This window comes from Hyperolius riggenbachi, chromosome 2 (genome assembly GCF_040937935.1).
Source record: "Hyperolius riggenbachi isolate aHypRig1 chromosome 2, aHypRig1.pri, whole genome shotgun sequence".
In the NCBI taxonomy this organism is placed as follows: domain Eukaryota; kingdom Metazoa; phylum Chordata; class Amphibia; order Anura; family Hyperoliidae; genus Hyperolius; species Hyperolius riggenbachi.
The window spans coordinates 300523802-300550079 of record NC_090647.1 but is presented as its reverse complement, the minus strand read 5'-3'; the positions used below and the strand labels follow the sequence as shown (position 1 = coordinate 300550079).

Here is a 26278-nt window from a genome sequence, read left to right as displayed (position 1 = left end):
TGGTTAGTTGTGCATATCCAGAAAGAAGGTGACACTTATTAATTTATGATTTGCAGCTTATTTTACAACTCTAAATAAATGCAAATAGGAGTAAAAAGTATTATAATATGTTAGCTATTTATATGATCGTTTTAATTTTTTTTGTTGAGAAAGGAAATGTAGATGATTTTTCTGTTATGCTTATTACAGGAAACACAACTGCTAATCCTATGGTCAACAAGACTGTGACTCCAACAACTACTACTACTACCCCCACAACAACAAAAGCTATTGTGTACAGTGTAAGTATTAAGTAGACAAGTAGTAGAAGGCAGCACCCAACCATCCAGATGCGACGTGCTTATGGACGTTGTCCCTCTGTCTCCAGGAACAGCAATCAGAATTTCAACCCTGTCAACCCCCCCCCCCTTCCCTCCCCACCCCAACAATTATTGAGACGAGAACTATTCTGAATTAGGAAGCTAGATGACCTTGGTCCTGAAGGTCTCAACCGGGAGTGTGAGTTCGGTCCATGTATTTAAGGATAGATTTCTTGTTGAAAACTATTTGGTCTGGATGCCTGGAGTCTTCTTCTCAGGCCAGTTCTATGTTTTTTCCAATCCTTCCCGACCAGCTGTCACGGATTGGTTGTCGCTGCTCGGGAGATAGAGATGATTTTTGGTTGTTGACCGGCCCGGACTGGCCGCCGTTGGGATGCGTCAGCCAGTCAGCCAGTCCAGACGGGCCTTTAAGTATTTTTGTGTGTTAATATTTTTTGCTTTTAACCTTTTTTTTCCCGACTGGCCGCCATATGTTTGTGGACGCCAGTCGGGAGAGAATTGGTATTTTGATGTTCTTGCGAGCACAAACTGGCCGCCTTTATTAGCGGGTGCCAGTCTGGAAGGGTGGGATAATTCTTATTTTGTTCTTTTGTGGCATTTGGTGTCTGGACGCCGCTTTGGGTGGCCGCCAGATACCAAGCAAATATTTTTATTGACATTTTTCCCTTTTTCTCTTAATATTTTGAGATTTAAACTGCATTCTTTACATTAAAATAATTAGGAGAAGGGAGCATGCCCAGTTTTGTCCTTGAAAATTCAAATTTTATGCATTACCAGTATAGGTAATGGGATTGTAACGTCTGTGTCTAAGACGATTTACGCTTCTGGGTTGTTTATGTGTATGTTTTTAGGCATACGTGTCATTATACACGCATGCGTATTTCCATTGCAGATTTACACGTGCGTCAGTTATATGACGTTTTTCACTCAGGACATGCTCTGCCCTCATTGGTCGGCGCTCCAGCGGTCTTTTTAAAGTGATTGGAACATAAAAATAGATGCAGTTCCCCATCAGGTCCTCCACTGGATGGGAGGGTTTACATTTCGGAACATAGCCTGATTGGTTGATGACAGGGCGTCCAGACCATTTTGATTGGCTCCTTAGTGGAGCAACCACTATTTAAAGCCGTCTGAAGTTTTATGTATTCAGAGGGCTTGTCGGCTTGATAAAGAGAGGAGGCTCCTCTCGAAACGTCGCATAGACTTGCCCTTTTTAATGATTTTGATGCTTTAAAAATAAAGTGCTTGAAATACATTTGAAGACAGTGCTGGGTCTCTTCTCTTGTAAAATAGCGTAAGTATTAAAGCAGCAGGGTCAGCCATACTATGCAGAAAAAAAACCCATATATAAGTAGATAACTACTGGTTCTACTTATATAACATATGTATTGTACTGTCCATATTTTGATTTCAGTGAATTTTATATAGTAAATAAAGAGAATTCATGTTCAGGCATTTGCCATCTTGATTCCCTTTGACTGAAGCCAATCCTGATGTCATTTCCTCCCTTACTTTTTTTTCTCCTAGAAACTGCACTGTCATAGCTAGATTGCTTTGTAAACACATGAGAACACAGCATAGATCGTATTTCAGCTTCATGCTGAACTGCACTCAGCCAATCAGTGACGAGCAGGAATGTGGGAGGGGAGATGACAAGCTATCTTCATGTCAGCAATGTCTCACATAGAGCCAGTGTGACTAAGATAAGATTTATTACAGCAGAAACATTTCTGAATAGATTGGAGTACTTGCAATGCAGGGTAAGGTTGCAGGCTGCATATTAATCACAGAGCAGTGGGTAAATGGAATTTGATTTTGTGGCTGACAGTCCCTCTTTAAGTGAAAAACAGGCATCCATCCAAATCAAGATATGTCACAGAGCAACAACAACTTCTTGGATACCAGTGGATACAGCAGGAAAGAAACAAAGTATATAAAACCTTTTGGGCTCTATACTCAACCTCCAATTTCCAAACTAGGGTGCATGTGTAACGATTTGTGTCAGCAAAGAACAGAATTCTGATTATTAGGTGATCTGCAGTATCACCTATAATGCAGATATATACCTGATTATATGGTGACCTGCAGAATCACCTATAATACTGGTATATAAGAAGCTGATGTGACAACAAATAGCAATGAGTGATTGGTGCAACAGTAGTACTGATAGCTTTGGCAATACCTCACCAGAGGAGCTGGTGGGTACTAACAGTACAGTGCCCCTCACCAGAGTCAAGGGCCCTCGGGTGACAGTAGAGTGGTCAGACAGATCAGGTTCGGCAACAGACAGACAGGTGCAGTCAGGGCCGGCCCGCTCATGAGGCGGGGTGAAACTTTTGCCTCAGACGGCACATTTCTAGGGGCGGCATCCGCCCGTCGGTGGGTGCGGGGAGCCGGCCGCTGAGCTGGAGGGGTAGAGGGCAGGACGGGGTTATTGGGCCTAGCGGCGGGGAGGGGGGTTGAACCCCCCCTCGCCTGGGTCCCCCGTCCTCCGCTCCCCTCCAGCCTTAAATAGATCAGAAGCGCTACTCGTAAGAGGCAGTGGGCGGGGAGGACTCACCTCTTCCTCGATCCAGCGTGCGCTCCACTGACGTCACTTCCTGCAACACCGCCCACTGTATTGTAAGTGGACAGCGTTGCAGGAAGTGACGTCAGTGGAGCGCACGCTGGATTGAGCGAGGAAGAGGTGAGTCCTCCCCGCCCACTGCCTCTTACGAGTAGCGCTTCTGATCTATTTAAGGCTGGAGGGGAGCGGAGGATGGGGGACCCAGGCGAGGGAGGGGGGGGGTCCGACCCCCCTCCCCGCCGCTAGGCCCAATACCCCCATCCTGCCCGCTACCCCTCCAGTTCGGCGGCGGCGGCAGCAATAATTTTTCCAAAATTTGCCTCAGGCGGCAAAAAGTCTAGGGCCGGCCCCGGGTGCAGTACAAAATCAGGAGGCAGAGACAGGAAGGTATAAGCAAGCAGAGTCGGCAGCAAGATCAGATAGGCAGAGGTACAGAATCACTGAGCAGAAGAGTAGTCAGAACGAGCCAGAGTCATGCACAAATAATAACACAGTAATGTAAATCTTTAAGGCTATCAAACAATTCCTTGTGTGAAATCCCCGGTTTCCTCCCGGATCAAAGCACACCGGAACTATCTAAGGGTCTGAGCGCTAACACAGAGTATTCGCAACAGCAGCCAAGTTGCGAGTGATTCAGCTAATCTTAAGTAGCAGAGGAGACCCTTCTGGCACGCCTCCTCCTATCAGCCAATGAGGAGCGGCGAGCGTCTCCTCTGACGTCAGCCGACCGGCCAGTCAGCTGACGCGCCTCCTCCCTGCATAAAGGTCCTGTCTGTGTGCGCGCGCACGCGACAAAGCAACCCTATGTGCAACTGACAGACCCGTCCTCGGCGTGCTAGACGCCTGAGGCACGGAAACATCGCTAAACAGGGAGCTGGAGGCAGCTGCGGTGGTATCGCTGTTCACCGCGGCTGCCTCTCCAACATTTGTTACAGTACCCCCCCCCCCCCCCCCTTGAGGCGTGGGCTCCGGACACGTCCTGCCTGGTTTCTCAGGATGCAACTCATGAAATTTTTTCCTAAGTTCCTCAGCATGCATACGATGACCCGGCACCCAAGATCTCTCTTCAGGCCCATACCCCTTCCAATGAACAAGGTACTGTACTGAATTACGCACCCGTCGAGAATCCAAAATCCGCTCAATCTCATACTCATGTTCCCCATCAATCATCTCAAGGGGGGGGAGAAATCCATATGCACAGCCGGTTTCAACAAAAACACATGGAATGACTCAACACCTCTCATACTGGATGGTAGTGAAATGACATAAGTGACATTATTAATCTTTTTGGACACAGGGTATGGGCCTATAAATCTGGGACCCAATTTTGCCGATGGCTGTTTCAGCGCCAGATGTCATGTCGGGTAGAAACCCACACCAAAGTCCCACTCTACAGATCGCTTTCTTTCAGCCTGCTTTTTCTGGGTCTGGAAGGCCTTTTCCAGGTTTCTTTTGACCATGGTCCAAATCTCCTTAAAAGATCCCTGCCACTCCTCTAAAGCATGGAAAGGAGAAGACACCACTGGTAATGGAGATCTCCCTGTCACCACCTGAAAGGGAGAAAAGCCTGAAGAGGAACTTTTCAGGTTGTTATGCGCAAATTATGTGAATGGCAAGAACTTTGCCCATTCTAACTGCGCGTCAGCCACATAACATCTAAGAAACTGCTCCAGAGACTGATTAACCCTCTCAGTTTGCCCATTGGTCTGTGGGTGGTAGCCGGAGGAAAATGACAGGTTCATACCGAGATGATGACAAAACGTTCTCCAGAATTTGGACACAAACTGGACTCCCCTATCTGACACCACATTTTCTGGTATGCCATGTAAGCGGAAAATGTGTTGAATGAAGAGAGTCGCCAGTTCCTGGGCAGAGGGGAGTTCGTCCAGTGGAATAAAGTGAGCCATTTTGCTGAACCTGTCGACTACCACCATATGGTCGGCTGTTTTCCCCTCAGACCTGGGGAGTTCGCCCACAAAATCCATGGACAAATGGGTCCATGGTTCCTCAGGTACTGGTAAAAGCTGAAGGGTGCCCACAGGAACCTGTCTGGATGGCTTATTCCTGGCACAAACTGTACAGTTTCTGACAAACTCCCTACATTCTAGGACCAGTGATGGCCACCACACACACCTAGACAGTAAATCCTGCGTTCTGGCTACCCCAGGGTGCCCTGCATTTTTATGTGCATGAAACAATTGTAAAATTTGCAGCCGCAAATGAAGTGGCACAAATAGAACTCCGTCAGGTTTCCCCTCGGGAATATCCTGTTGATAAGGCCCTAAAGTAAGCGACCAATCTTCCCAGGTCTCGGTGCCTGCCACGACAACTTTCTCAGGCAGAATGTTCTCGGGAGTTGGTGGCAGTACTGTCTCGGGCTCAAAACATCTAGACAGAGCATCTGCCTTGACATTTTTACTCCCTGGCTTATACGTAATAATAAATCTGAATCTTGAAAAGAATAATGACCAGCGGGCCTGTCGAGGACTAAGCCTCTTGGCCCCTTCAATATATTACAAGTTTTTGTGGTCAGTATAGACTGTAATCATATGTTCTGCCCCTTCGAGCCAATGACGCCCGCCTCAAACGCGAGTTTAATGGCTAACAGCTCTCGGTTACCGATATCGTAATTTCTCTCTGCGGGAGAAAATTTACGTGAGAAGAAAGCACATGGATGCAATCTGCCCTGGAAACCCGAGTGTTGAGACAGCACAGCCCCGACCCCAATCTCAGATGCGTCCACCTCAACTATAAAGGGACAAGTGATATCAACATGTCGCAAAACAAGTTCTTCAGAAATGAAAAAGCAGAATGTGTTTAGGGTGACCAATTATAAGTGTCAGCTCCTTTTTTGGTGAGGTTAGTGAGAGGTGACACTACAGAAGAAAATCCCTTGATAAATTTTCTGTAATAATTGGCGAAGCCAAGAAATCTTTGGAGTGCCTTCAGCCCCATGGGCTGTGGCCACTCCAAAACAGCAGCTACTTTTTTGGGGTCCATGGAGAGTCCTGAGGTTGAAATGATATACCCCAAGAAAGGAACTTCCGACACCTCAAAGAGACATTTCTCAATTTTTGCATATAAAGAATTCTGTCTAAGCTTGTTCAGGACAAACTTCACATGCTCCCTGTGTTTAGCTAGACTGGGTGAGAAAATCAGTATGTCGTCCAGATATACCAGGACGAATCGTCCCAGGACCTCTCGGAAAATCTCATTGACCAACTCCTGGAAGACAGCAGGAGTGTAACATAACCCGAAGGGCATAACAAGGTACCCGTAGTGCCCGTCAGCTGTGTTAAATGCCGTCTTCCATTCGTCACCCTCCCTTATGTGTACCAGATTGTATGCCCCTCTTAAATCAAGTTTAGAAAAGACACATGCATCAGTAACCTGAGAGAACAAGTTGTCAATTAACGGGAGTGGGTAACGATTCTTTATGGTATATTATTCAGTTCTCGATAATCTATGCAGGGGCGAAGCCCACCGTCTTTTTTTTTTTTTTAACAAAAAAGAACCCTGCTCCGGCCGGAGACTTAGAAGGACGGATAAAACCTTTGGCAAGGTTTTCCTTAATGTAGTCCTGCATAGCGACTTTTTCAGGAGCAGACAGGTTATATAAATGACCTCTAGGGGGCATACAACCAGGTCTAAACTCAATGGGGCAGTCAAAACTTCTGTGTGGAGGAAGTTTGTCCGACGACTTAGGACAGAAAACATCAGCGAATTCAGCATATTGTGCAGGTAACCCTTATATCTGAATCCTGGTGGTGCAAACAGCAACTTTCTCCATACAATGATGAGGGCAAAAGGAGGACCAGCTAAGCAACTGGCCAGAGCTCCAATCTATCTGAGGAGAATGCTTTTGCAACCACGGCATCCCAAGGATTACAGTAGAAGTGGCCATTTTAAGCACAAAAAATTGTATTTGTTCTCTATGCAATACCCCCACATGGCATAACAAACTTGGGAGTCTGAGACGGGATGGCCCTTTTGAAGTGGAGAGTCATCCACTGCAGTGAGGACAATCTGTCTGTCTAAGGGAAGCAGGGGAATCCCCAATTTCTTAACAAAATCATAATCTATAAAATTAGCGGCAGAACCCGAGTCTATAAATGCCTGGGTAGACCGGACCTGATCTTCCCAGGAAATAGAACAAGGGAGTAGTAACCGGTTATCAGGTAGAGGTAACACTGGCTCACCTAGGGTAGTACCTCTAGCTACTCCTAGGCGGCAGAATTTTCCACCTTTTTAGGACAGTTCTGTACTATATGGCCTTTTTCTGCGCAATATAGACAGAGCCCCTCCGACCGTCTCCGATTTTTCTCGACTTCTGACAATTTAGAATGTCCGATCTGCATCGGTTCATCCTGAGGGGTAGAAGGGGTAGGAGAGGTGACGGGAACAGACTTTACAGGGCGTCTACCACGAGCTTGCCTTTGATAACGAATACGGCGATCTATTCTTCTTGCAAGTGAGATTGCATCATCAACAGTCTTGGGTTCGGGATGACTTAGCATTACATCCACAATGGGGTCGGATAACTCAGATAAAAAACAGTCTAATAAGGCAAACTGTCCCCACCTAGCCGATACTGCCCACCGTCTAAACTCTGCAAGATAGGTCTCTGCGGTGTTATGTCCCTGCCTGAGATTTTTAAGTTTCCTCTCAGCAGTGACTGCTATATCTGGATCATTGTATATGATAGCCATTGATTTGAAAAAATTCTGAACTGAAGATAATGCCTCATGACCACTAGGAAGACTGTAGGCCCATGTCTGTGAATCCCCTGATAAAAGTGTTTTAATGAAGGTTACCTTCTGACTCTCAGTCCCTGATGAAACAGGTCTCATCTCAAAGTAAGAGAGGCAGCGGTTCCTGAAATTCTGAAAATCAGATGTGTGGCCTGAAAATTTCCCTGGCATAGGCATTCTAGGCTCTATAACTGGAGGGGACTGCACTGGTCCAGTTGCAGTCTGGAGGGTGCGGACCACCCCAGACAGCTGAGTGATCTGAGTCTGTTGGGTATTGACCAATACGGTTAGATTATCCACCGCTGTGGTCAAGGCCCCAACTAGTGTTGGGCGAACACCTGAATGTTCGGGTTCGGGCCGAACAGGCCGAACATGGGCCAGATGTTCGGCATGTTCGGCCCGAACGCCGAACTCAATGGAAGTCAATGGGACCCCCGAACATGCCCATTTTGGGGGCCCTATGGGGTCGCAGGCATAAGGGGGGAGCATGCCCCGATCGCGGGGGGGTCGAAAATTCCCCCCACCCCCTCCGCTAGCGCTCCCATCTCTGCCCGCTTCCCCATAAAAAAAGTTTGAGGCAAGTTAAATAGTACTTGGTGGCTGGCCTGGCACTGGCAGTGGAGTGAGGAGGAGGAGGAGTCCGAGTAGCAGAGTGACGCGTTGAGGCCGGGCAGCGGGCGGTTCAGCGGTAGTACCCTTGTGGTACTTCCGCCCTTTCTCTGACCTCACGTCCTCTACGTGATGACGCATACGAGGGTACGCGTGACGCGTACCCTCGTATGCAGAGGACGTGAGGTCAGAGAAAGGGCGGAAGTACCACAAGGGTACTACCGCTGAACCGCCCGCTGCCTGGCCTCAACGCGTCACTCTGCTACACGGACTCCTCCTCCTCCTCCTCACTCCACTGCCATTGCCAGCCACCAAGTACTATTTAACTTGCCTTAAACTTTTGTATGGGGAAGCGGGCAGAGGGGGGAGCGCTAGCGGAGGGGGTGGGGGGAATTTCCGACTCCCCCCCCCGCGATCGGGGCATGCTCCCCCCTTATGCCTGCGACCCCATAGGGGGGCCGTGTTGCGGCATGTTCGGGCGAACAGGGCCATTCAGTAGTTCGGGACGAACCCGAACTTAAAAGGCCGAACACCATCAGGTGTTCGGCCGAACTCAAACATCACCCGAACAGGGTGATGTTCTGCAGAACCCGAACAGTGGCGAACACTGTTCGCCCAACACTAGCCCCAACCTGGTTACACAGTGCGTCCATAGACATTCTGGTCTGCTGTTCTGTAACGATTTGTGTCAGCAAAGAACAGAATTCTGATTATTAGGTGATCTGCAGTATCACCTATAATGCAGATATATACCTGATTATATGGTGATCTGCAGGATCACCTATAATACTGGTATATAAGAAGCTGATGTGACAACAAATAGCAATGAGTGATTGGTGCAACAGTAGTACTGATAGCTTTGGCAATACCTCACCAGAGGAGCTGGTGGGTACTAACAGTACAGTGCCCCTCACCAGTGTCAAGGGCTGGTGCAACAGTAGTAGTGATAGTTTTGGAAATACCTCACCAGAGGAGCTGGTGGGTACTAACAGTACAGTGCCCCTCACCAGAGTCAAGGGCTGGTGCAACAGTAGTACTGATAGCTTTGGCAATACCTCACCAGAGGAGCTGGTGGGTGCTAACAGTACAGTGCCCCTCACCAGAGTCAAGGGCCCTCTGGTGAGAGTAGAGAGGTCAGACAGATCAGGTTCGGCAACAGACAGACCGATGCAGTACAAAATCAGGAGGCAGAGACAGGAAGGTATAAGCAAGCAGAGTTGGCAGCAAGATCAGATGGGCAGAGGTACAGAATCACTGAGCAGAAGAGTAGTCAGAACGAGCCAGAGTCATGCACAAATAATAACACAGTAATGTAAATCTTTAAGGCTATCAAACAATTCCTATCTTGTGTGAAATCCCCGGTTTCCTCCCGGATCAAAGCACACCGGAACTATCTAAGGGTCTGAGCGCTAACACAGAGTATTCGCAACAGCAGACAAGATGCGAGTGATTCAGCTAGGCTTAAGTAGCAGAGGAGACCCTTCTGGTACGCCTCCTCCTATCAGCCAATGAGGAGCGGCGAGCGTCTCCTCTGACGTCAGCCAACCGGCCGGTCAGCTGACGCGCCTCCTCCCTGCATAAAGGTCCTGTCTGTGCGCACACGCGACAAAGCAACCCTATGTGCAACTGACAGACCCGTCCTCGGCGTGCTAGACGCCTGAGGCACGGAAACATCGCTAAACAGGGAGCTGGAGGCAGCTGCGGTGGTAGCGCTGTTCACCGCGGCTGCCTCTCCAACATTTGTTACAGCATTTTTTTTTTTTTACAGTAAATCATTCTCCAGCTCTTTGATTTTGCAAACTCTATAATGTGTCCCATATTACTCATGCAATGTCCAGATTTTCACCGTAACCTACAATGCCGGCCCTGCCAACATCTGTAGACATGACACACCCATAGGTGAATTACATTTTTGTCACACTTGTACTCGGCCTCCAAATTTCTTAGAAAACATTATTTTAGTCTTTTCCTAGACTTTTTTGGCTTTGCTGATCTTTTATGGCTTCAGTGTGTGACTAGTCCAGTCAGACTTCAGTCTGATCAACATCTGATCTGCATGCTTATTCTGCCTCTATGGCTAAAAGGATTAGAGCAAGAGGATCAGCATGGCAACCAGGCAATTTGCATTGTTTAAAAATAAATATGTCACTAGTGGCATAAATAAGGAGCTTGGCGCCCCAGTGCGAGTTTTACATGGTGCCCCAAGAACTTGATTGAAATGGAGCCTCAAAAGTAAGAGTAAGAAAACTGTTTATTAAGGATTACTACTATTACTACTATTGAATGCACATATAGAGGTGTTCATAAAAAGCATAGCATCAATGAAAAGCTAATAAGATGGATGAAGGAGGGCCCCTAGTGGGCCCCACTGGTCTAAGGGACCTGGTGCGGTCACAACCTCTGCATCCTCTATTGCTACGCCAGTGTATGTCAGCCTCCAGATCTCTCTCACTTCAAGTGTACTTTAATTGGATTGGTAGAGTTCTAAATAGATAAAACAGTCTTGGTAGATCAGACATTTTATTTTCAAAAAGTTTTTATTGGTTTTAATTATAAAATAACATAACAGTTCAACAGTGCGATATCTAAGTGCATTGTACAATCCATAACTTATTGCAAATTTAAATGTATCGTTAGGTATAACAGAATCTGCAAGGGCAGATTATATTCCATGTGGAAACATTTTGAATGTCAGCAGCTCGTAGGCATCAATTACTGACATTCCAAGTCAACAATATACTAATATAAAAAGTACTAATGAAGGAAAAACCACCCCTCGGTGTTGGTGGTTTGATGATCTTGACTTCTATACCGTATTGGTTTCTGTGTAGACCAGGGGTCATGGGAGCACTGAATAATGTGCTCACAGACAGATTCGTGGGCTACTTTATATATTTAGTCACTATTGTGCGAGTAACTTTTTATTATAAATTGTTTCATTCTGATGGGACAGAAACCATCAGAGAAGAGATTAGAGAGAGAAAAGGAAGAAGTGTGGGGAAGAGTATAGTGGGGAGAGAGGGATGTGAAAGGAAAGTGGTGCCGAGCTGCTGCCAACCCCGTTGTAGCGATGGAGTTGGAAGATATGAAGTTGCCTAAGTGAGATCATTTAAGTTATACTGTTCTTATACTGCCGTGAGGGACGCAGGGAGCCAGTGGGCATAATAAATAAAGTACGGTTTCCAGATTTTTTCAAACTGAGGGAGAGTGTCACTTATCATGGCTTTCATTCTGTCAAAACAGAGGGCGTGACTAAGATTGGTTTTGAAAATTTGTAGAGGGAGTGCGGGGGTTCTCCAAGATCGGGCTATTACCCGTTTATCAGCCAGACAAATGTGCATTAGTAGTTTATATTGCGAATTGGATATGCCTAGGGGTTTCATACCTAGCAAAGCTACTTCAGGAAGTTTAGGAATTTGTGATCTGACTGTGGAATATATCACTTGGTATACCCTGCTCCAGAATCTACGTATTTTTGGGCATGTCCACCATGTGTGGAGGAAGGTGCCTTTCTGACCACAAGCTCTGAAGCATAGACCCTTGTGGCTAGGATTAAATTTTCCAATTCGGTCCGGCGTTAGATACCATCTCAGTAGTACCTTGTATTGCGTTTCTACCAGTGCTGTGCTAATTGAGACAGCTGAGGCATTCTTCCACATATACTGAAGATCTTCAGCTTCCAGTGTGGTGCTGAGGTCTTTTTCCCATCTAGTGATGTATTGTGGTTTAGATAAATTGGGAGGGGAGATTGTGTTTTTATAAAGCAAGGATATAAGGCCCGGGGTGCCAGGGCATGTGGCACAGATGTGTTCAAACCAGGTTCTAGTAAGCAAGGATTTATAGGTTCCGATATATTTCCTGACGAAGTGTGATATTTGTAGGTAACGAAATATCTCTGTGTCAGGGATTTGCTTATGCTCCTTTAAGGATGCGAGCGATTTGAGAGAGTTGTCCGTCACTAAGCTGTATATTGTAGTTAGTCCTTTGAGCTGCCACCATTTAAAGGCGGAGGGGTTATGAATGCCTGGGGAAAAGTCAGGGTGGCCCAAGAATGATGTGAGAGGTGAGTGTGGGGATTGGAGCCCATCCCTAAGTCTGACCTGATTCCAGATCCTCAAAGAATGTACCATAAGTGGGTTTTTAATGGGTTTGCGCTGTGCTGTAGAAATCCATAGGAGGTTGACAAGGGATATGGGGAAACTAATTGATAGTTCAATATCACGCCAGATGGGGGGGCGCTCTTCCTCTTGCCACAATGCGAGTTGTGTAATTTGTGCCGCCTTATAATATGCCGTCACCTTGGGGACACCCAAACCACCATCTGTAGTGAGATGATATAACGTAGCTCTAGAGATACGGGGCCCTGAATTCTTCCAGATGAAGGAGTATATGAGAGACTGTACTTTTTTAAGATAGGCGGGGGGAACAGGGACCGGTAATACCCTAAATGCATATAGGAACTTAGGTAAGATTGTCATCTTAATCGCCGCTATCAGACCCAGCCACGAAATCACGTATCGTTTCCAGCACTCCAATAATCTGGATACTTCCGCGTAAAGTGCTGGGTAGTTGGCATTAAACATTGAATCATATGAATTCGTTAGGTATACTCCTAAGTATTTTAGTTTTTGTGTTTCCCATTTGAACTCATAAGCTTTCTGTAAATCAATGATAGTTGTTGTGGGGAGATTAATATTTAATGCCTTGGATTTAAGATTGTTTATCCTTAAGCCAGACATATCCTCGAAGGTTGTCAGTGTATCTGCTAGATTGGACAGGGAGACTCGGGGGTCCGACAGGGTGAGGATTACGTCGTCCGCATACATACATGGTTTATGTTGCTGTCCCGCTATGTCAATTCCCCGTATATCCCTGTGATTATTAATTAGGAGAGCCAGAGGCTCCATAATAAGGGCGAATAGTAGGGGGGATAGGGGGCATCCCTGCTGGGTGCCTCTTCTGATGGGAAAGGTTGCGGATTTGTGTCCACTGTACCTGATGAACGCACTAGGGGAACAGTATAGGGCTCTGAGCCACGTAATGAAGTTATGCCTGAAGCCCCAAACTGTTAGCAGGGTGAACAGATACTCCCACGACACTGTGTCAAATGCCTTTTGTATATCTAACGAGAGAAGCATCATGGGAGTATCTGTGTCACTCGCTTTTGTTATTATATGAAGGAGTCTCCTGATATTGTCACTTGCTTGACGGCGTGGTATGAAGCCCACTTGATCCCTTCCAATTAAATCTTCTATACCCCTGCCAAGCCTTGTGGCTAATATTTTTGCCAGTATCTTAATATCATTGTTTAACAAGGATATAGGTCTGAAGTTAGACCAGAGAGTGTGGTCAGTGTCTGGTTTTGGGATCATGCTTATACATGCAAGCAGGGAATCGGCGCCTGGTTAGATCAGACATTTTAATCTTACTTATACATCCTGTCCATGGAAGATACTATAGTTCTACTTCAACAAATGCTTTATTTTTTATTTTTTTAAACCTCTTTAAAATACTCAAAAATGCAGACAACGGACCCCCTTTTCCAATTGTTTAAAACTATGTAGAGTGGAGGTGTGCAGCACACTTGAAATGTTATCCCAAAGCAAAAAAAGTTATTTCAGATCCTTGATCCTACAGACCATTTTCCCTGATTAACCACAATGTTCAACTATTATCAAAAATGATGTCAGATATACTTGTCTGCCATGGATGTATATGAAGGTCAGCATCCTAGATCACATTTCACACTGTGCGGTCCTGCTAGTTCCCACAGCACAAGCTGTGCAGTGTCTCGCCTTCTGGTAAACTCCATTTGCATCACTTCAGGCAGGCCGGGTACCCATTAGGGAAATCGATTCGAAAGTCCAATACCTGTGTGAGACTTGAGACATTGAGCAACAAAGGTGGTGGGGTAAATTACAGATTAAATATCAAATATTTCTTCAGAACTTTACAACCAAGAGATAATTATTATGATGGTGAGTTATATGATTATTTTAATTATTATTTTTTTATATATATATTTCAGGATAAGGTATGTAGGTCATTTACCTGCTCAGGGACAGACTGCTATAAAAATTCAGCTACAGCAGCGACCAAACAATGTCAAGTTGGGATAATCCACTGTGAGGTAAGTAATTTTTTCTGCAATCTACAAAGCCATTGCTAAGCATGTGGTGTAAATTAGATATTAGATGGTAACTGAAAGATCTAGCCACCAAATGAATGTTTTGGTACACAGTCATACAATATGTACAATATACTCCATGGTTCACACCAAATAAGCTTGTTTATGTTATAGATAGTAACCACTTCCTTACCAGTAGTCTCTGGCCCCTTAAGGACCAGAGACTTTTTGGTAAGAAAATGGGGCTCACTGACGTCACACTGCACAGACCCGTCTCTCATACCGCTCTCCCTTTACTGCAGCCCACTCCCCCTACCGCCAGTATGACAACAGAGCCCCGTGAGCCAGTCAGGAGCTGATTTCATTGGCTCCTGACCCTGTGGTCACTGTGAGCCAATCACAGTGATCACAGGGTCAGGAGCCAATGAAATCAGCTCCTGACCAGCTTAAGGAGCTCAGCTGTCATATTGACAGCAGAGTAGGTGGGTTACAGCAACGGGAGAGTGGCCTGATCAGCGGGATCCTGCGGCACAGTAATTAAAATCTATGCCCTGGCAGGCATAGCAGGTCCCAAACATGGCGTAGATTTCAATTACCAAGGTTCGGAAGCAGTTAAGGGACTATATCACCAGCACTTAATTCAGGGAATTGTTTTAGTTGGTTGGCCTATGGATGTCTGAAGCAGTCCAGAATGCTGCATAGCACTGCAGTTATTTCCCTAACCAATCATATTCAGGCCTGGAACCCACTAGAAAGTGCAAAAACGCTATCACAATTGCTAGCGATTTGTGATAGCGTTTTGCAAGCGATTTTAGGAGTGATTTCCATGCTTCTATACAAATCATTAGAATGAAAATGCTACCAAAATGCTGCATGTTCTGCGATTGCAATTTGCTTAGTTGCAGTTGCTTTGGTGGAATCTGTCTCATCCATTTACATTGGCAGAGCGTTGAGGGAAATCGCTAGTTATTGAAAGCGCTCCATAATCTACTAAAAAAAACCCCGCTGTAGTGGGTTCCAGGCCTCAGAAGGATTGAGAGATGATAACTTTATTTCTATAAGTAACCCAACATGCTATTTCTAATTTGTGTGCTTCTACTGGTAGACTTGTGATATATTGCCAACTTGCTGAACAGCCCCCATTTACTAGAGATGTCTAGGAACTGTCATTGGTTTTAGCTGGGCCTTAATGATTACAGGAAGAGTAAGTTGCAATTTTAATCATGAATGACCAGCTATGAATTAACACTGAGATGTTATTTAAAAAAGTGGGGGTTTTGTTGCTGTATTGACGTATGCAGAGCTATTAACTAACTATACATTAACCCTTTCCACTGGTATGTCCCGCATAGCGGGACATCGCGAATTCCGCATTGCACTCGTATGTCCCGCTATGCATCGGGACCGCCGCAAACCGCCGATCACTATGCATACCTTTTGGCCCCCATCAGCCCCTGAAGGAAGTGACATTTAGGGCTCGATTCACAAAGCGGTGCTAACCCAGTTAAAGACTTTAGGCGTGATAACCATTGCACCACGCTGGTGAAAAGCCAGTTTAGGCGTGATAAGTTTAGGCATGATAAATTTAGGCATGCTAAGTTTGAGATAAGTTTAGATCGCAGGCAAAGTCCCGCACGCAAAGCAGCGCCATTAAACTCTATGCGAAGTGCACCAGACTTTGCTAGCGCCAAACTTTTGATCAGCTGTGCACTGCGGTGCTAACCCAGTTGGTGCTTAAACTTATCATGCCTAAACTTATCACACCTAAACTTAACATGCCTAAACTTATCATGCCTAAACTGAGTTTAGTTATGATAAAGGGCTTTTCACCAGCATGCTAACTGTTAGCACCGCTTTGTGAATCAGGCCCTTAGATTTAAATGTCACTTCCGTTTCTTTCCTGTTTGTTTGTTTGTTTTTTTTTGTTTGTTTGTTTTTTTTAAATAAAAAATAGCTTCTTATTCATTTTTGCTGATTCCATTCTGCAAAAAAAAATAATAATAATAATTGCAGATTAAATTTAATTTTTATTGCAGATTGCCTGCAAAGTTGTTAATAGAATGAATGGCATCCTATGGGATGGACTGGGGGAGGGTGTAAATAATAGCCAGTATTTTATGGCTAATCTGCCCAATCGAAATACCAACAATTGCATTGTGTGTAGGGCAGTGGCGTCTCTAGGGGCGGGCGCAGGGGGCGGGGCGCACCGGGTGTCATCATGGGAAGGGGGTGACACCCGGGCAGAAGTTCAGTTATTGCAGGGAAATGTAGTGAGAACTCAGGGAGGAGGGGCCAACTCCATTCCTCCTTCCCTCACCACTCGACAAAAGAGAGGGTCCTTCCTTTGCACCATGCACGGGCAGCTTAGTCTCTATTACCTGACCGGCTGCTCCTGATGTACCCTCGTATAGTCGTATTGAATCAGTGCAGGCAGAAATGAGAATACACCATCCATCCACCAGCCGTCTGCTCTCACTACTTCCTGTTCTCTGCATGTCGCGTTATTACACAGGAGGTGTAATGAGAGAAGGCCAAGGAGAGCAGAGCGGGCGGCTTGTGAAGAGGATGGACGGTGTATTCTTCATTCCAGCCTGCAATGATTCAACAGGGAGGGAACATCAGGAGCAGCCGAGCAGGTGATAGACACAAATCAAGATGCGCTCTGCAAATAGGGGAGGCCAGTAGTGAGGGAGAATAACTTGATCTTTTTGTGAGTGTGCGGGGAGAGGGGAATCCTCCTGACGCCAAAAGTTGATGCAGCTGAGCTGAGCCTGATCAAACTCTCCCACAGTAGCTGTTCCATGCTGCCCGAAGTTCAGGCACACATAGAACTATTTATGACTCACTGGGGCTCTTAGTGGAGACTTATGGATCCCCCCTCCCCCACAATGATGCTTTCCATGAGCAACAGGCTAAGTGCAGGGGAAAAACATATAGAAGCCACAATGCAGGGAGCTGGATGTTCGGATGTCTGGTATTTATAGCTGCAGCCTCTAACTATCCCTTCAACTTTTATTGCTCCTCCAACCTGACTTCTCAACCCCCTACCCTGACTGACCCTTTCCTCAGCTGGCTGCAGCCAGTCACCTCTTTGCCAGTCTTTCCCCTCACCTTCAGCAGGTTGCTCAAATGTCTCTTCCACTCTCGCCTCCTCTAATTCCACCTCTTTCTGCCATCCTCTACTCCCCTGCTGTCACCCTCCCCTGCTCCCACCTCTCTGCCACCCTTTCCTTGCTTGCTGACCCCCTCTCTGCCACAGGTCACCTTTCTGCCATCCTCCCCTCCCCTCTGTACCCCTCTCTGCCACCCTCCCCTGCCCTGCTGACACCTATCTGCCACCCTCCCTCCCCCTGTCACCTCTATACCACCCTCCCCTGCTTGTCACCTCTCTACCAACCCCCCCTCTCTGCCACCCTCCTTTCCTGCCACCTCTATACCACCCTCCCTCCCCTCCTGTCACCTCAATGCCACCCTCCCCAGCTTGCCCCTCTCTACTACCCTCCCCTCCTGTCACCCATCTGCCATCCTTCCCTGCTGTCACCTATCTGCCACCTTCTATTCCCTATCTGTCACCTCTCTGCTGATGGGTGCATCCAGTTAATTGGGCATGCTAACTAACTGTACATAGTCATGTCACTGGCTGTCCTCAGAGGAGCTCACAATCTAATCCTACCATAGTCATAGTCATAGTCTTAATGTCCTACCATATTATTATGTATTAATATAGCACTGACATCTTCTGCAGCACATTACCAAGTACATAGTCATGTCACTGACTGTCCTCAGAGGAGCTCACACTCTAATCCCACCATGCTCCAATATCCTGCCATATTATCATGTATTTATATAGCACTGACATCTCCTGCAGCACATTACAGAGTACATAGTCATGTCACTGACTGTCCTCTGAGGAGCTCACAATCTAATCCTACCATAGTCATAGTCTAATGTCCTACCATATTATTATTATGTATTTATATAGCACTGACATCTTCTGCAGCACTTTACAGAGTACATAGTCATGTCACTGACTGTCCTCAGAGGAGCTCACACTCTAATCCTACCATAGTCATAGTCTAATGTCCTACCATATTATTATGTATTAATATAGCACTGACATCTTCTGCAGCACATTACCAAGTACATAGTCATGTCACTGACTGTCCTCAGAGGAGCTCACACTCTAATCCCACCATGCTCCAATATCCTGCCATATTATTATTATGTATTTATATAGCACTGACATCTCCTGCAGCACAATACAGAGTACATAGTCATGTCACTGACTGTCCTCAGAGGAGCTCACAATCTAATCCTACCATAGTCATAGTCTAATATCCTACCATATTATTATTATGTATTTATATAGCACTGACATCTCCTGCAGCACATTACAGAGTACATAGTCATGTCACTGACTGTCCTCAGAGGAGCTCACACTCTAACCCCACCATGCTCCAATATCCTGCCATATTATTATTATGTATTTATATAGCACTGACATCTCCTGTAGCACTTTACAAAGTACATAGTCATGTCACTGACTGTCCTCAGAGGAGCTCACAATCTAATCCTACCATAGTCAGTCTAATGCCCTACCACATTATTATTATGTATTTATATAGCACTGACATCTCCTGCAGCACATTACAGAGTACATAGTCATGTCACTGACTGTCCCCAGAGGATCTCACAATCTAATCCTACCATGCTCCAATATCCTGCCATATTATTATTATGTATTTATATAGCACTGACATTTTCTGCAGCAAGTTACAGAGTACATAGTCATGTCACCGGCTGTCCTCAGAGGAGCTCATAATCTAGACCAGCCTTTCTCAACCTTTTTACCCTGGAGGAACCTTGCAAATAACTTTTGGATCTCGAGGAACCCCTGAAAACAATTTTTTGATCTTGAGGAACCCCTGCATTTATTTTGCAGGCGGTATGGTGTTTAAAAGTATATGTAGCTGTTTATTTCACTACTACCTATTACACTGCCACTCATTATACTGTCTCCTGAGCCCCTAATTTAGTGCTTCTTGTTACAGTACCACCTATTATAGTGAGCTCTATTATACATCCCCACGATGTGTGAAAATGCCAAGGAACCCCTGCAGAGTGTTCAAGGAACCCTGGTCTGATCTAGACCTACCATAGCCACAGTTTAGTGGCCTACCATATTATTATTAGTATGTATTTATATAACACTGTCATCTTCTGCAGCACTTTACAGAATACATAGTCATGCCACTGTCCTTGCTCAGAAGAGCTCATTATTATGTATTTATTCTCCACAGTGCTTTACAGAGTACATAGACATTTCACTCGGTGTGCACAAACAAATCCTTACAAAATCCCTACGCTCACTTTTTTTGGGGGGGGGGGGGGGGGTGCTATCTGAATAATCAGCACCGGGTGTCAAGCACCCTAGGTACGCCACTGGTGTAGGGACAGTAAGACCCCGGGTGGCGGGCATAAAACCACCTATTATTGCAAAACTTGCTCACGCAGGCCCTTGGCTTTCTCCTCTGCTACCAACCAATAGAAGATGCCAAACTGTCCAAATAAGGTATCAAATTAAACGTTATAATGTGTTCTTTAAAATAAGATATACCATGTTACGGTGTTATGTCCCATGTTAAATTAGAGAGAGAGTAAGAAGGAGAGCACATGTCCTTAAAAAAAAACTCGGAGCAGAAACGACTTCCTTTAGGAAAGAACTCCAAGTGGAAACGGTTAAAGAAGTTCAAATGCTAGCCATCTAAATAGGATAAAAATTCTCTGATACCAAGAACAAGACCAAAAGTAAAGGAGTTTATTCACTTAAAGCCCAACTAAATCCCAAAATGCATTCTTCAGATTGTGAAAGGCCATTTGTTGTTTGGTTTAACCTCCCTGGCGGTAAGCCCGAGCTGAGCTCGGGCTATGCCGCGCAGGGGGAGATCTCAGCCCCTGGTGGGGCGATTTTTATTCTGTAAATTGCTGTGCGCGCAGCCAGCACTTTGCTAGCCGCGCGCACAGCTTGATCGCCGCCGCTCTGCGGCGATCGGCCGCACGCAGCGGCGAAAGAGGGCCCCCCCGCCAGAGCCCTGCGCTGCCCGGACCAATGAGTTCCGGGCAGCGCTATGGGCTGGATCGGAGGTGTCTGACGTCAGGACGTCGGCTGACGTCCATGACGTCATCCCGATCGTCGCCATGGCGACAGGAGAAGCCAAACAGGGGAACGCGTTGTATACGCGTTCCCCTGTTTGCTATAGATGCCGGCGACGATCGCACTAGAGGGACACATGCGCCCTCTAGTGGTGTTTCATGTAGCTACCACTCTGGTAGCTTTACATGAAACAAAAAAAAAAAATAAAAAAAAAAAGGTTTTTTGCCAATTTGGCAAAAAAAATTAACCGCCAGGGAGGTTAAACTATGAGTATTACTTAATACTTTTTGAACTGTATTGTAAATTTTCAAAATCTCTTATAGTCAAGACCACTGACCTGGCTGCCTTTTGAGAGGGGTCTTGAAATCCCCCACTCTGCATGCTGTGACTGACACAAGTTCCTGACAATCAGTGAACTTTGGAGCTCAAGAATTAAATGTGCAAACTATTTGCACGCTTCACCCTTGTCACTGCATCTGTCATCACTCTGTCATCACTCTGTCATCACTCTGTGCATGGACATAGATGTTATAACCCATTTTCCACACAGATGCTGGAAAGGTTCTTGCAAAGAAACATTTGGAAATGCCAATTTTTATTATGCAGGGTCTTCTGACCAGTGATGTCACTTCCTGCAAGGGAAGGAACTTCATACTATATGAAGTGTTTGGAAGTGCTGTTGCAGTATTCAGCACAGTTTCTCAATACCCATGCAGCATGCATTCCATGCAACCCTCTATTTAAGATCCACCACCTTGTACCCCTAGAAGTCTAGAATGCAGAACTAGAAGCCAATTAAATAGATTCTATTCATATTATACTGGGAGGATAAGGAAAGGAATGGGAAGACACCGGGAGCCCGATCTGGTGTATTACCTCACGTATGCCAGGTCAGCGTTAAAACTAAAGATATATACTCACAAAGCCGGGTTACACAAGAGGCAACCAATCTGAGTGGCATGTGGGGAAGTACCGTCCCCACTCGGCCTTGTGACGTTGCTTCGGTGGTCGCAGCTCCTTGGAAAAATGCCACCTGCTAAGGTGGTGTCCCCTGATCCCAACGTAAGCCAACACGGAAATGGGGGAAGGAGGCACCCTGGAGGGTACTCAAAGAATAATGTGTATACCAGTGGTGTAGGTATCAGCTACCAGTAAGTTATGTGTGTGTATGCACACCAAATAACATACGGCAATAAATGATGTATCTTGAAAGGTAAGGAATGATCCTACCTTGAAAGAGTAGTCACTCACGAGGTCGTAAAACTAATTATTTTACAGGGCACTTTAAAATGACAACCCGTTTCGCGGTATAAGCCGCTTCATCAGGTCGAGTATTGTGCCTTTTGAGGAAAAAAACAGACAAGGCACTAAGATAAGGAAACATCTCTGATTTTGCTACACCCGATAAAAACAGTATATGAGCCAAAACAGTGTACCATGTATATAACAGTATATACCTAGCTATGGTTAGGAACACACACACACACACACACACATATACATATACATATTCCTAACTATAGCTAGGTATATATATATATATATATATATATATATATATATATATATATATATATATATATATATATGTCTGTGTTGTTGTTCAAATCCGGGTTTCTTTATTTGGAAACCCAGATAATGCCATCCAAAGCAGTTCAGCACCTTAATGTTTGAGAGAGGTTATTGAGTTGTGTTTAAAGTGAACCAAACACCATTTTATAGCACCCAAGCACCCACATCTCAGAAGCACATTAAAAACATGTCTCATTATTAAAAAAAAATAACTTAACCTCTTCTTTTTACATTTAAAAGATTAGCAGGTGTCTTTATTACCCTACTTTCGAGGCCTGCACAAAATTTCAGGCTGATGAGGACTGTAATTATTTTATTGTACACATTAGCAAGAGCAAACAAAAGCTTTCATCAGCAGGGAGGGTGGAGCGATAGCACACTATGCATCAAAGAGTTTAGAGAAGCCAGGGATGCTATCTTCACACCTTCCCCTGGATAAATAATGGGCAGCTAGAAGGGAAGGGCAGCTTCTATAGCTATTGGAAACCAAGACAAACTGCAAAAAAAGTGGCACTTGGTTCCCTTTAACGCTGTGCTCCACATAACATTGATGGTTCCTCCTTTTGGCTTGGAAAGACAAAACATTGCAGTCACGTGAAGCGTGACATGACTTCATGACTCTCTCCAAACAGAAAGTTGCTGGACTGCTTTGAATGGCATTATCCAGGTTTCTGAATAATGCAACCCGGATTCAAAGAACATCACTAGTTATGACAGTTCATCAATAAAAGCTAATGCTGTTTTATAAAATGTCTCTTCATTCCTGATTTGTAATACATTTTGCATAATAGTTCATACATAATAAGCATGTTAATATGTTGACCATTTCTATTTAACAGTTACAGAAAAAAGTGACTAATGGGGCCGTGTCTTATGAGGCAGGCTGCAGTAACACGTGTGCTACAAGTACCAAGTCCTGTGCCACGATCACCACTGCTGACTGTTTCCAGGAATGCTGCAATGCAACAAATACCGGATGCTGTATGAAACTAGATGGTCAGGTGCACTTCAATACTGCCACAGAAATCCACAAAGGCTCTATGCTCAAGATACTTACTTGTGCCGTTGTTGTGATCTTTTTCTCCCGTTATTTTTCCTCTTCACGTGTGTAAGCCACTACTCCATCTTTACAGTGTGTGAGCCCGAGGTAACCTAGCTATGCATTCAACACCCTTACACTCAATCAGACAGGAAGTCTGTTATGCCATCCAAAGTGCATACCCAGAGAGGTATGGCATCAGATATATGCATAATAAACCAGATGAAATGAAAAGAATAATTGTATATAGTCTTACTCCCACAATGATCATATCCCTTTTATCCTTTGAATTTTATAAATGTGATTTACTTAAAAGCACCAACATTTGAAATGAAAACTCCTATTTAAAAATCGGTTCACTCAAAACTGGTATTTCACTGTATTTTTTCGAGGTAAGCTAAATTGAACATTGGTTGCTCATGCTGTATATGTAGGAGACTCCAGTCAGTAACTGTGCTACAATGCCTGCCCTGTCTCTCCCACAATCTTTACCACAGTCTCTCCCACAGTCCCTCCCATGGTCTCTACCACAATGTTTACCACAGTCCCTCCCACAGTCTCTACAACAGTCACACATTGGGGTTGATACACAAAGGTTATTTATTTTTTGCCGTAACTGTAAGGAGTGCTAATGCAGGAGATAAACAAATAAGAAGAGATATATAGAATTCATGAGAGAAATAGATAAGGAGAGCCAAGCAATGATTTAAGTCAGTTAAGGAGTGTTATACAATGAATTAAATCAGTTAAGGAGAGCTAAACCATAAGTAAAGTCAGTGAAGGAGAGCTAAATCGTGAGTGAAGTCATTTAAAGTGAACCTCCGGACTAAAAATCTACTCAGCAGAACTGAAAAGGCTTGGTGTTTCTTTAACAGTTTCACAGCATCAGAACTTTGTTTTTCTTACCAAAACATAATTTTTAGCTGCATTTTTAGCTAAGCTCCGCCCCATCAAAGAAATCTGCCCGGGTGGTTTTTCCCTGATGCTGTGGAAAGCATGATGGGATTTCCTATGTTGTTGTTCACGTTGCCTAGCAACTGGGAGGGGTGATCAGCACACAGGACAGTTGGAACTGTGTCTAACGCTCCCTGTCATCTCCTTTCAACCAAAAAGATGGCTGCCATCATGAAATCAAACATTTGCCTGTTCATTTAAAACAGGGTGGGTAAGAGATTATATTACCTATCTATTTTAATTAACATAACTAATGTAACTTAATGACAGTATGTTTGTTTAGGCTGGAGTTCCTCTTTAAGGAGAGAAATTGTGAGTTAATAAGTAAGGGGAGATAATTTAACAGAAAAGCTTTGTGAATCAGGCCATTGTGTGCTATACTCTTTGTAAAGTAACACTTTGGGCTTGATTCACAAAGACATATAGCATGCCTTATCCAGGTTAACACGCCTTATCAGAGTAGCATAGCAAGCGCTACAAACCCGCAGGGGCTGAGGGCAGGACGAGTGGAGTCCTCGTCATTGCCAATTAGCAGACAAAAGTTCATAGCGCTCGCTATGCTACTCTGATAAGGCGTGTTATCTCTGATAAGGCATGTTAACTCGGACAAGGCATGCTACTTGTCTTAGTGATTCAAGCCCTTTGTGTGCTATACTCTGTGTTACATAAAATAAATGGAAGGTTAGGCAAGTATTGAAACATTCCCTTGTAATATATATATAATATATATACACTGAATAAAACCCCTTTTGCAATTCAGTTTACAGCAAGGTGTGGTTTTCTAAACATTAAAAGAAACTATTGCAAGAGTACACTGATGCACAAAGTATTCCTAAATACTTGCTATCCTGCATGTACAATTAGATGACCAGAGGAGAAAGTAGAATCCACTATTATTAGATTTACTAAGATCAGCTTGTAACTATAAGGAGATAAAGGAGGGAGTTTTTGACTTAGTAAGCAATGCTCACTTTTTCTGGGTTTAAAACATCTCCAACAGAGACAGCGCCAGCAACCAATAAAACCAGTTTTGTAGAGTAAAAGAGACTTTTAACCCCTAGTATGCAATTGCTGCACCTTATTTCCTATCCATGAAACCTTTAAGTTATATATTAAAGCCTTGGATATCAAAAGAAGTCTCAAGAGACATAATTGAAGAAAAGTCTGCCAAACATAACTTTTGGGTCTTCACTTTGTGTTTCTTTAACACCTTTCCACATTATACAAAACATTGATTTTTACTAGAGGGGGGCTTTAAGGCTGTGGCAGATGCTGATTTGGGAACCCAAGTCTCATCATCCAAAGTAGGCGGGTCTGGGAACCCAAGTCTCATCATCCAAAGTAGGCGGGTCTGGGAACCCAAGTCTCATCATCCAAAGTAGGCGGATCTGGGAACCCAAGTCTCATCATCCAAAGTAGGCGGGTCTGGGAACACAAGTCTCATCATCCAAAGTAGGTGGGTCTGGGAACCCAAGTCTCATCATCCAAAGTAGGCGGATGTGGAAACACAAGTCTCATCATCCAAAGTAGGCGGATGTGGAAACACAAGTCTCAACATCCAAAGTAGGTGGGTCTGGGAACCCAAGTCTCATCATCCAAAGTAGGCGGATGTGCAAACACAAGTCTCAACATCCAAAGTAAACTGATTTGAAAACCCAAGTCTTTTCATCCAAAGTAGTCGGATTGGAAACCCAAGTCTCATGAACTAAAGTACTAATGAAGTAAGAACTAAAGCAGGTTGATTTGGGAACCCAAGTCTCACCATCCAACGTTTTTCTGAGCTAGATTGATAAAATCTGAACCAGTTTTTCAATTTGCCCAGTGTGTACAACCCGTAAGATTGCACTAACAACAACAACTCAAGTGGGTGTAATAATCGTAGGCCAGCATACATTATCATTGTGTTTAATTGGGCATTAGGCATTCAACTAACACAAACCTTCTGCGCTGCCTGAATGAGTAAGCAAGGTCAGTTGTTACAATTTATTCATCCCAACTGAGACTACAATAAGCTGTTAGGTGAATCATCTTTATAATATCAATCTGAAACTGAAATACCAGTTTTGGCTGTATTGACCTTTAATGATGTGTCATTTTTTGCGATATCTTTTAATGAAGTTGATATAGTAAGTTATTGCTTTGACCTATGTAAATTAATTTTGGGAAAAAAACATAAATCACTAGGT

General features: G+C 44.7%; 1 protein-coding gene across 4 annotated transcripts in view; it reads left to right on the top strand.

The window, feature by feature from the left end:
- Positions 1 to 24791, top strand: part of LOC137546493 (uncharacterized) — a 142372-nt gene extending 117581 nt beyond the window's left edge. For all 4 annotated transcript variants that reach the window (XM_068269031.1, XM_068269032.1, XM_068269033.1 and 1 more), the window contains 3 exons: positions 190 to 281; positions 14275 to 14376; positions 22939 to 24791. In XM_068269031.1, coding sequence (XP_068125132.1) covers positions 190 to 281; positions 14275 to 14376; positions 22939 to 23211 — 467 coding nt within the window. In that variant the 3' untranslated portion in view covers positions 23212 to 24791. The remainder of the gene's footprint in view (positions 1 to 189; positions 282 to 14274; positions 14377 to 22938) is intronic.
- The last annotated feature ends 1487 nt before the right edge of the window (positions 24792 to 26278 follow it).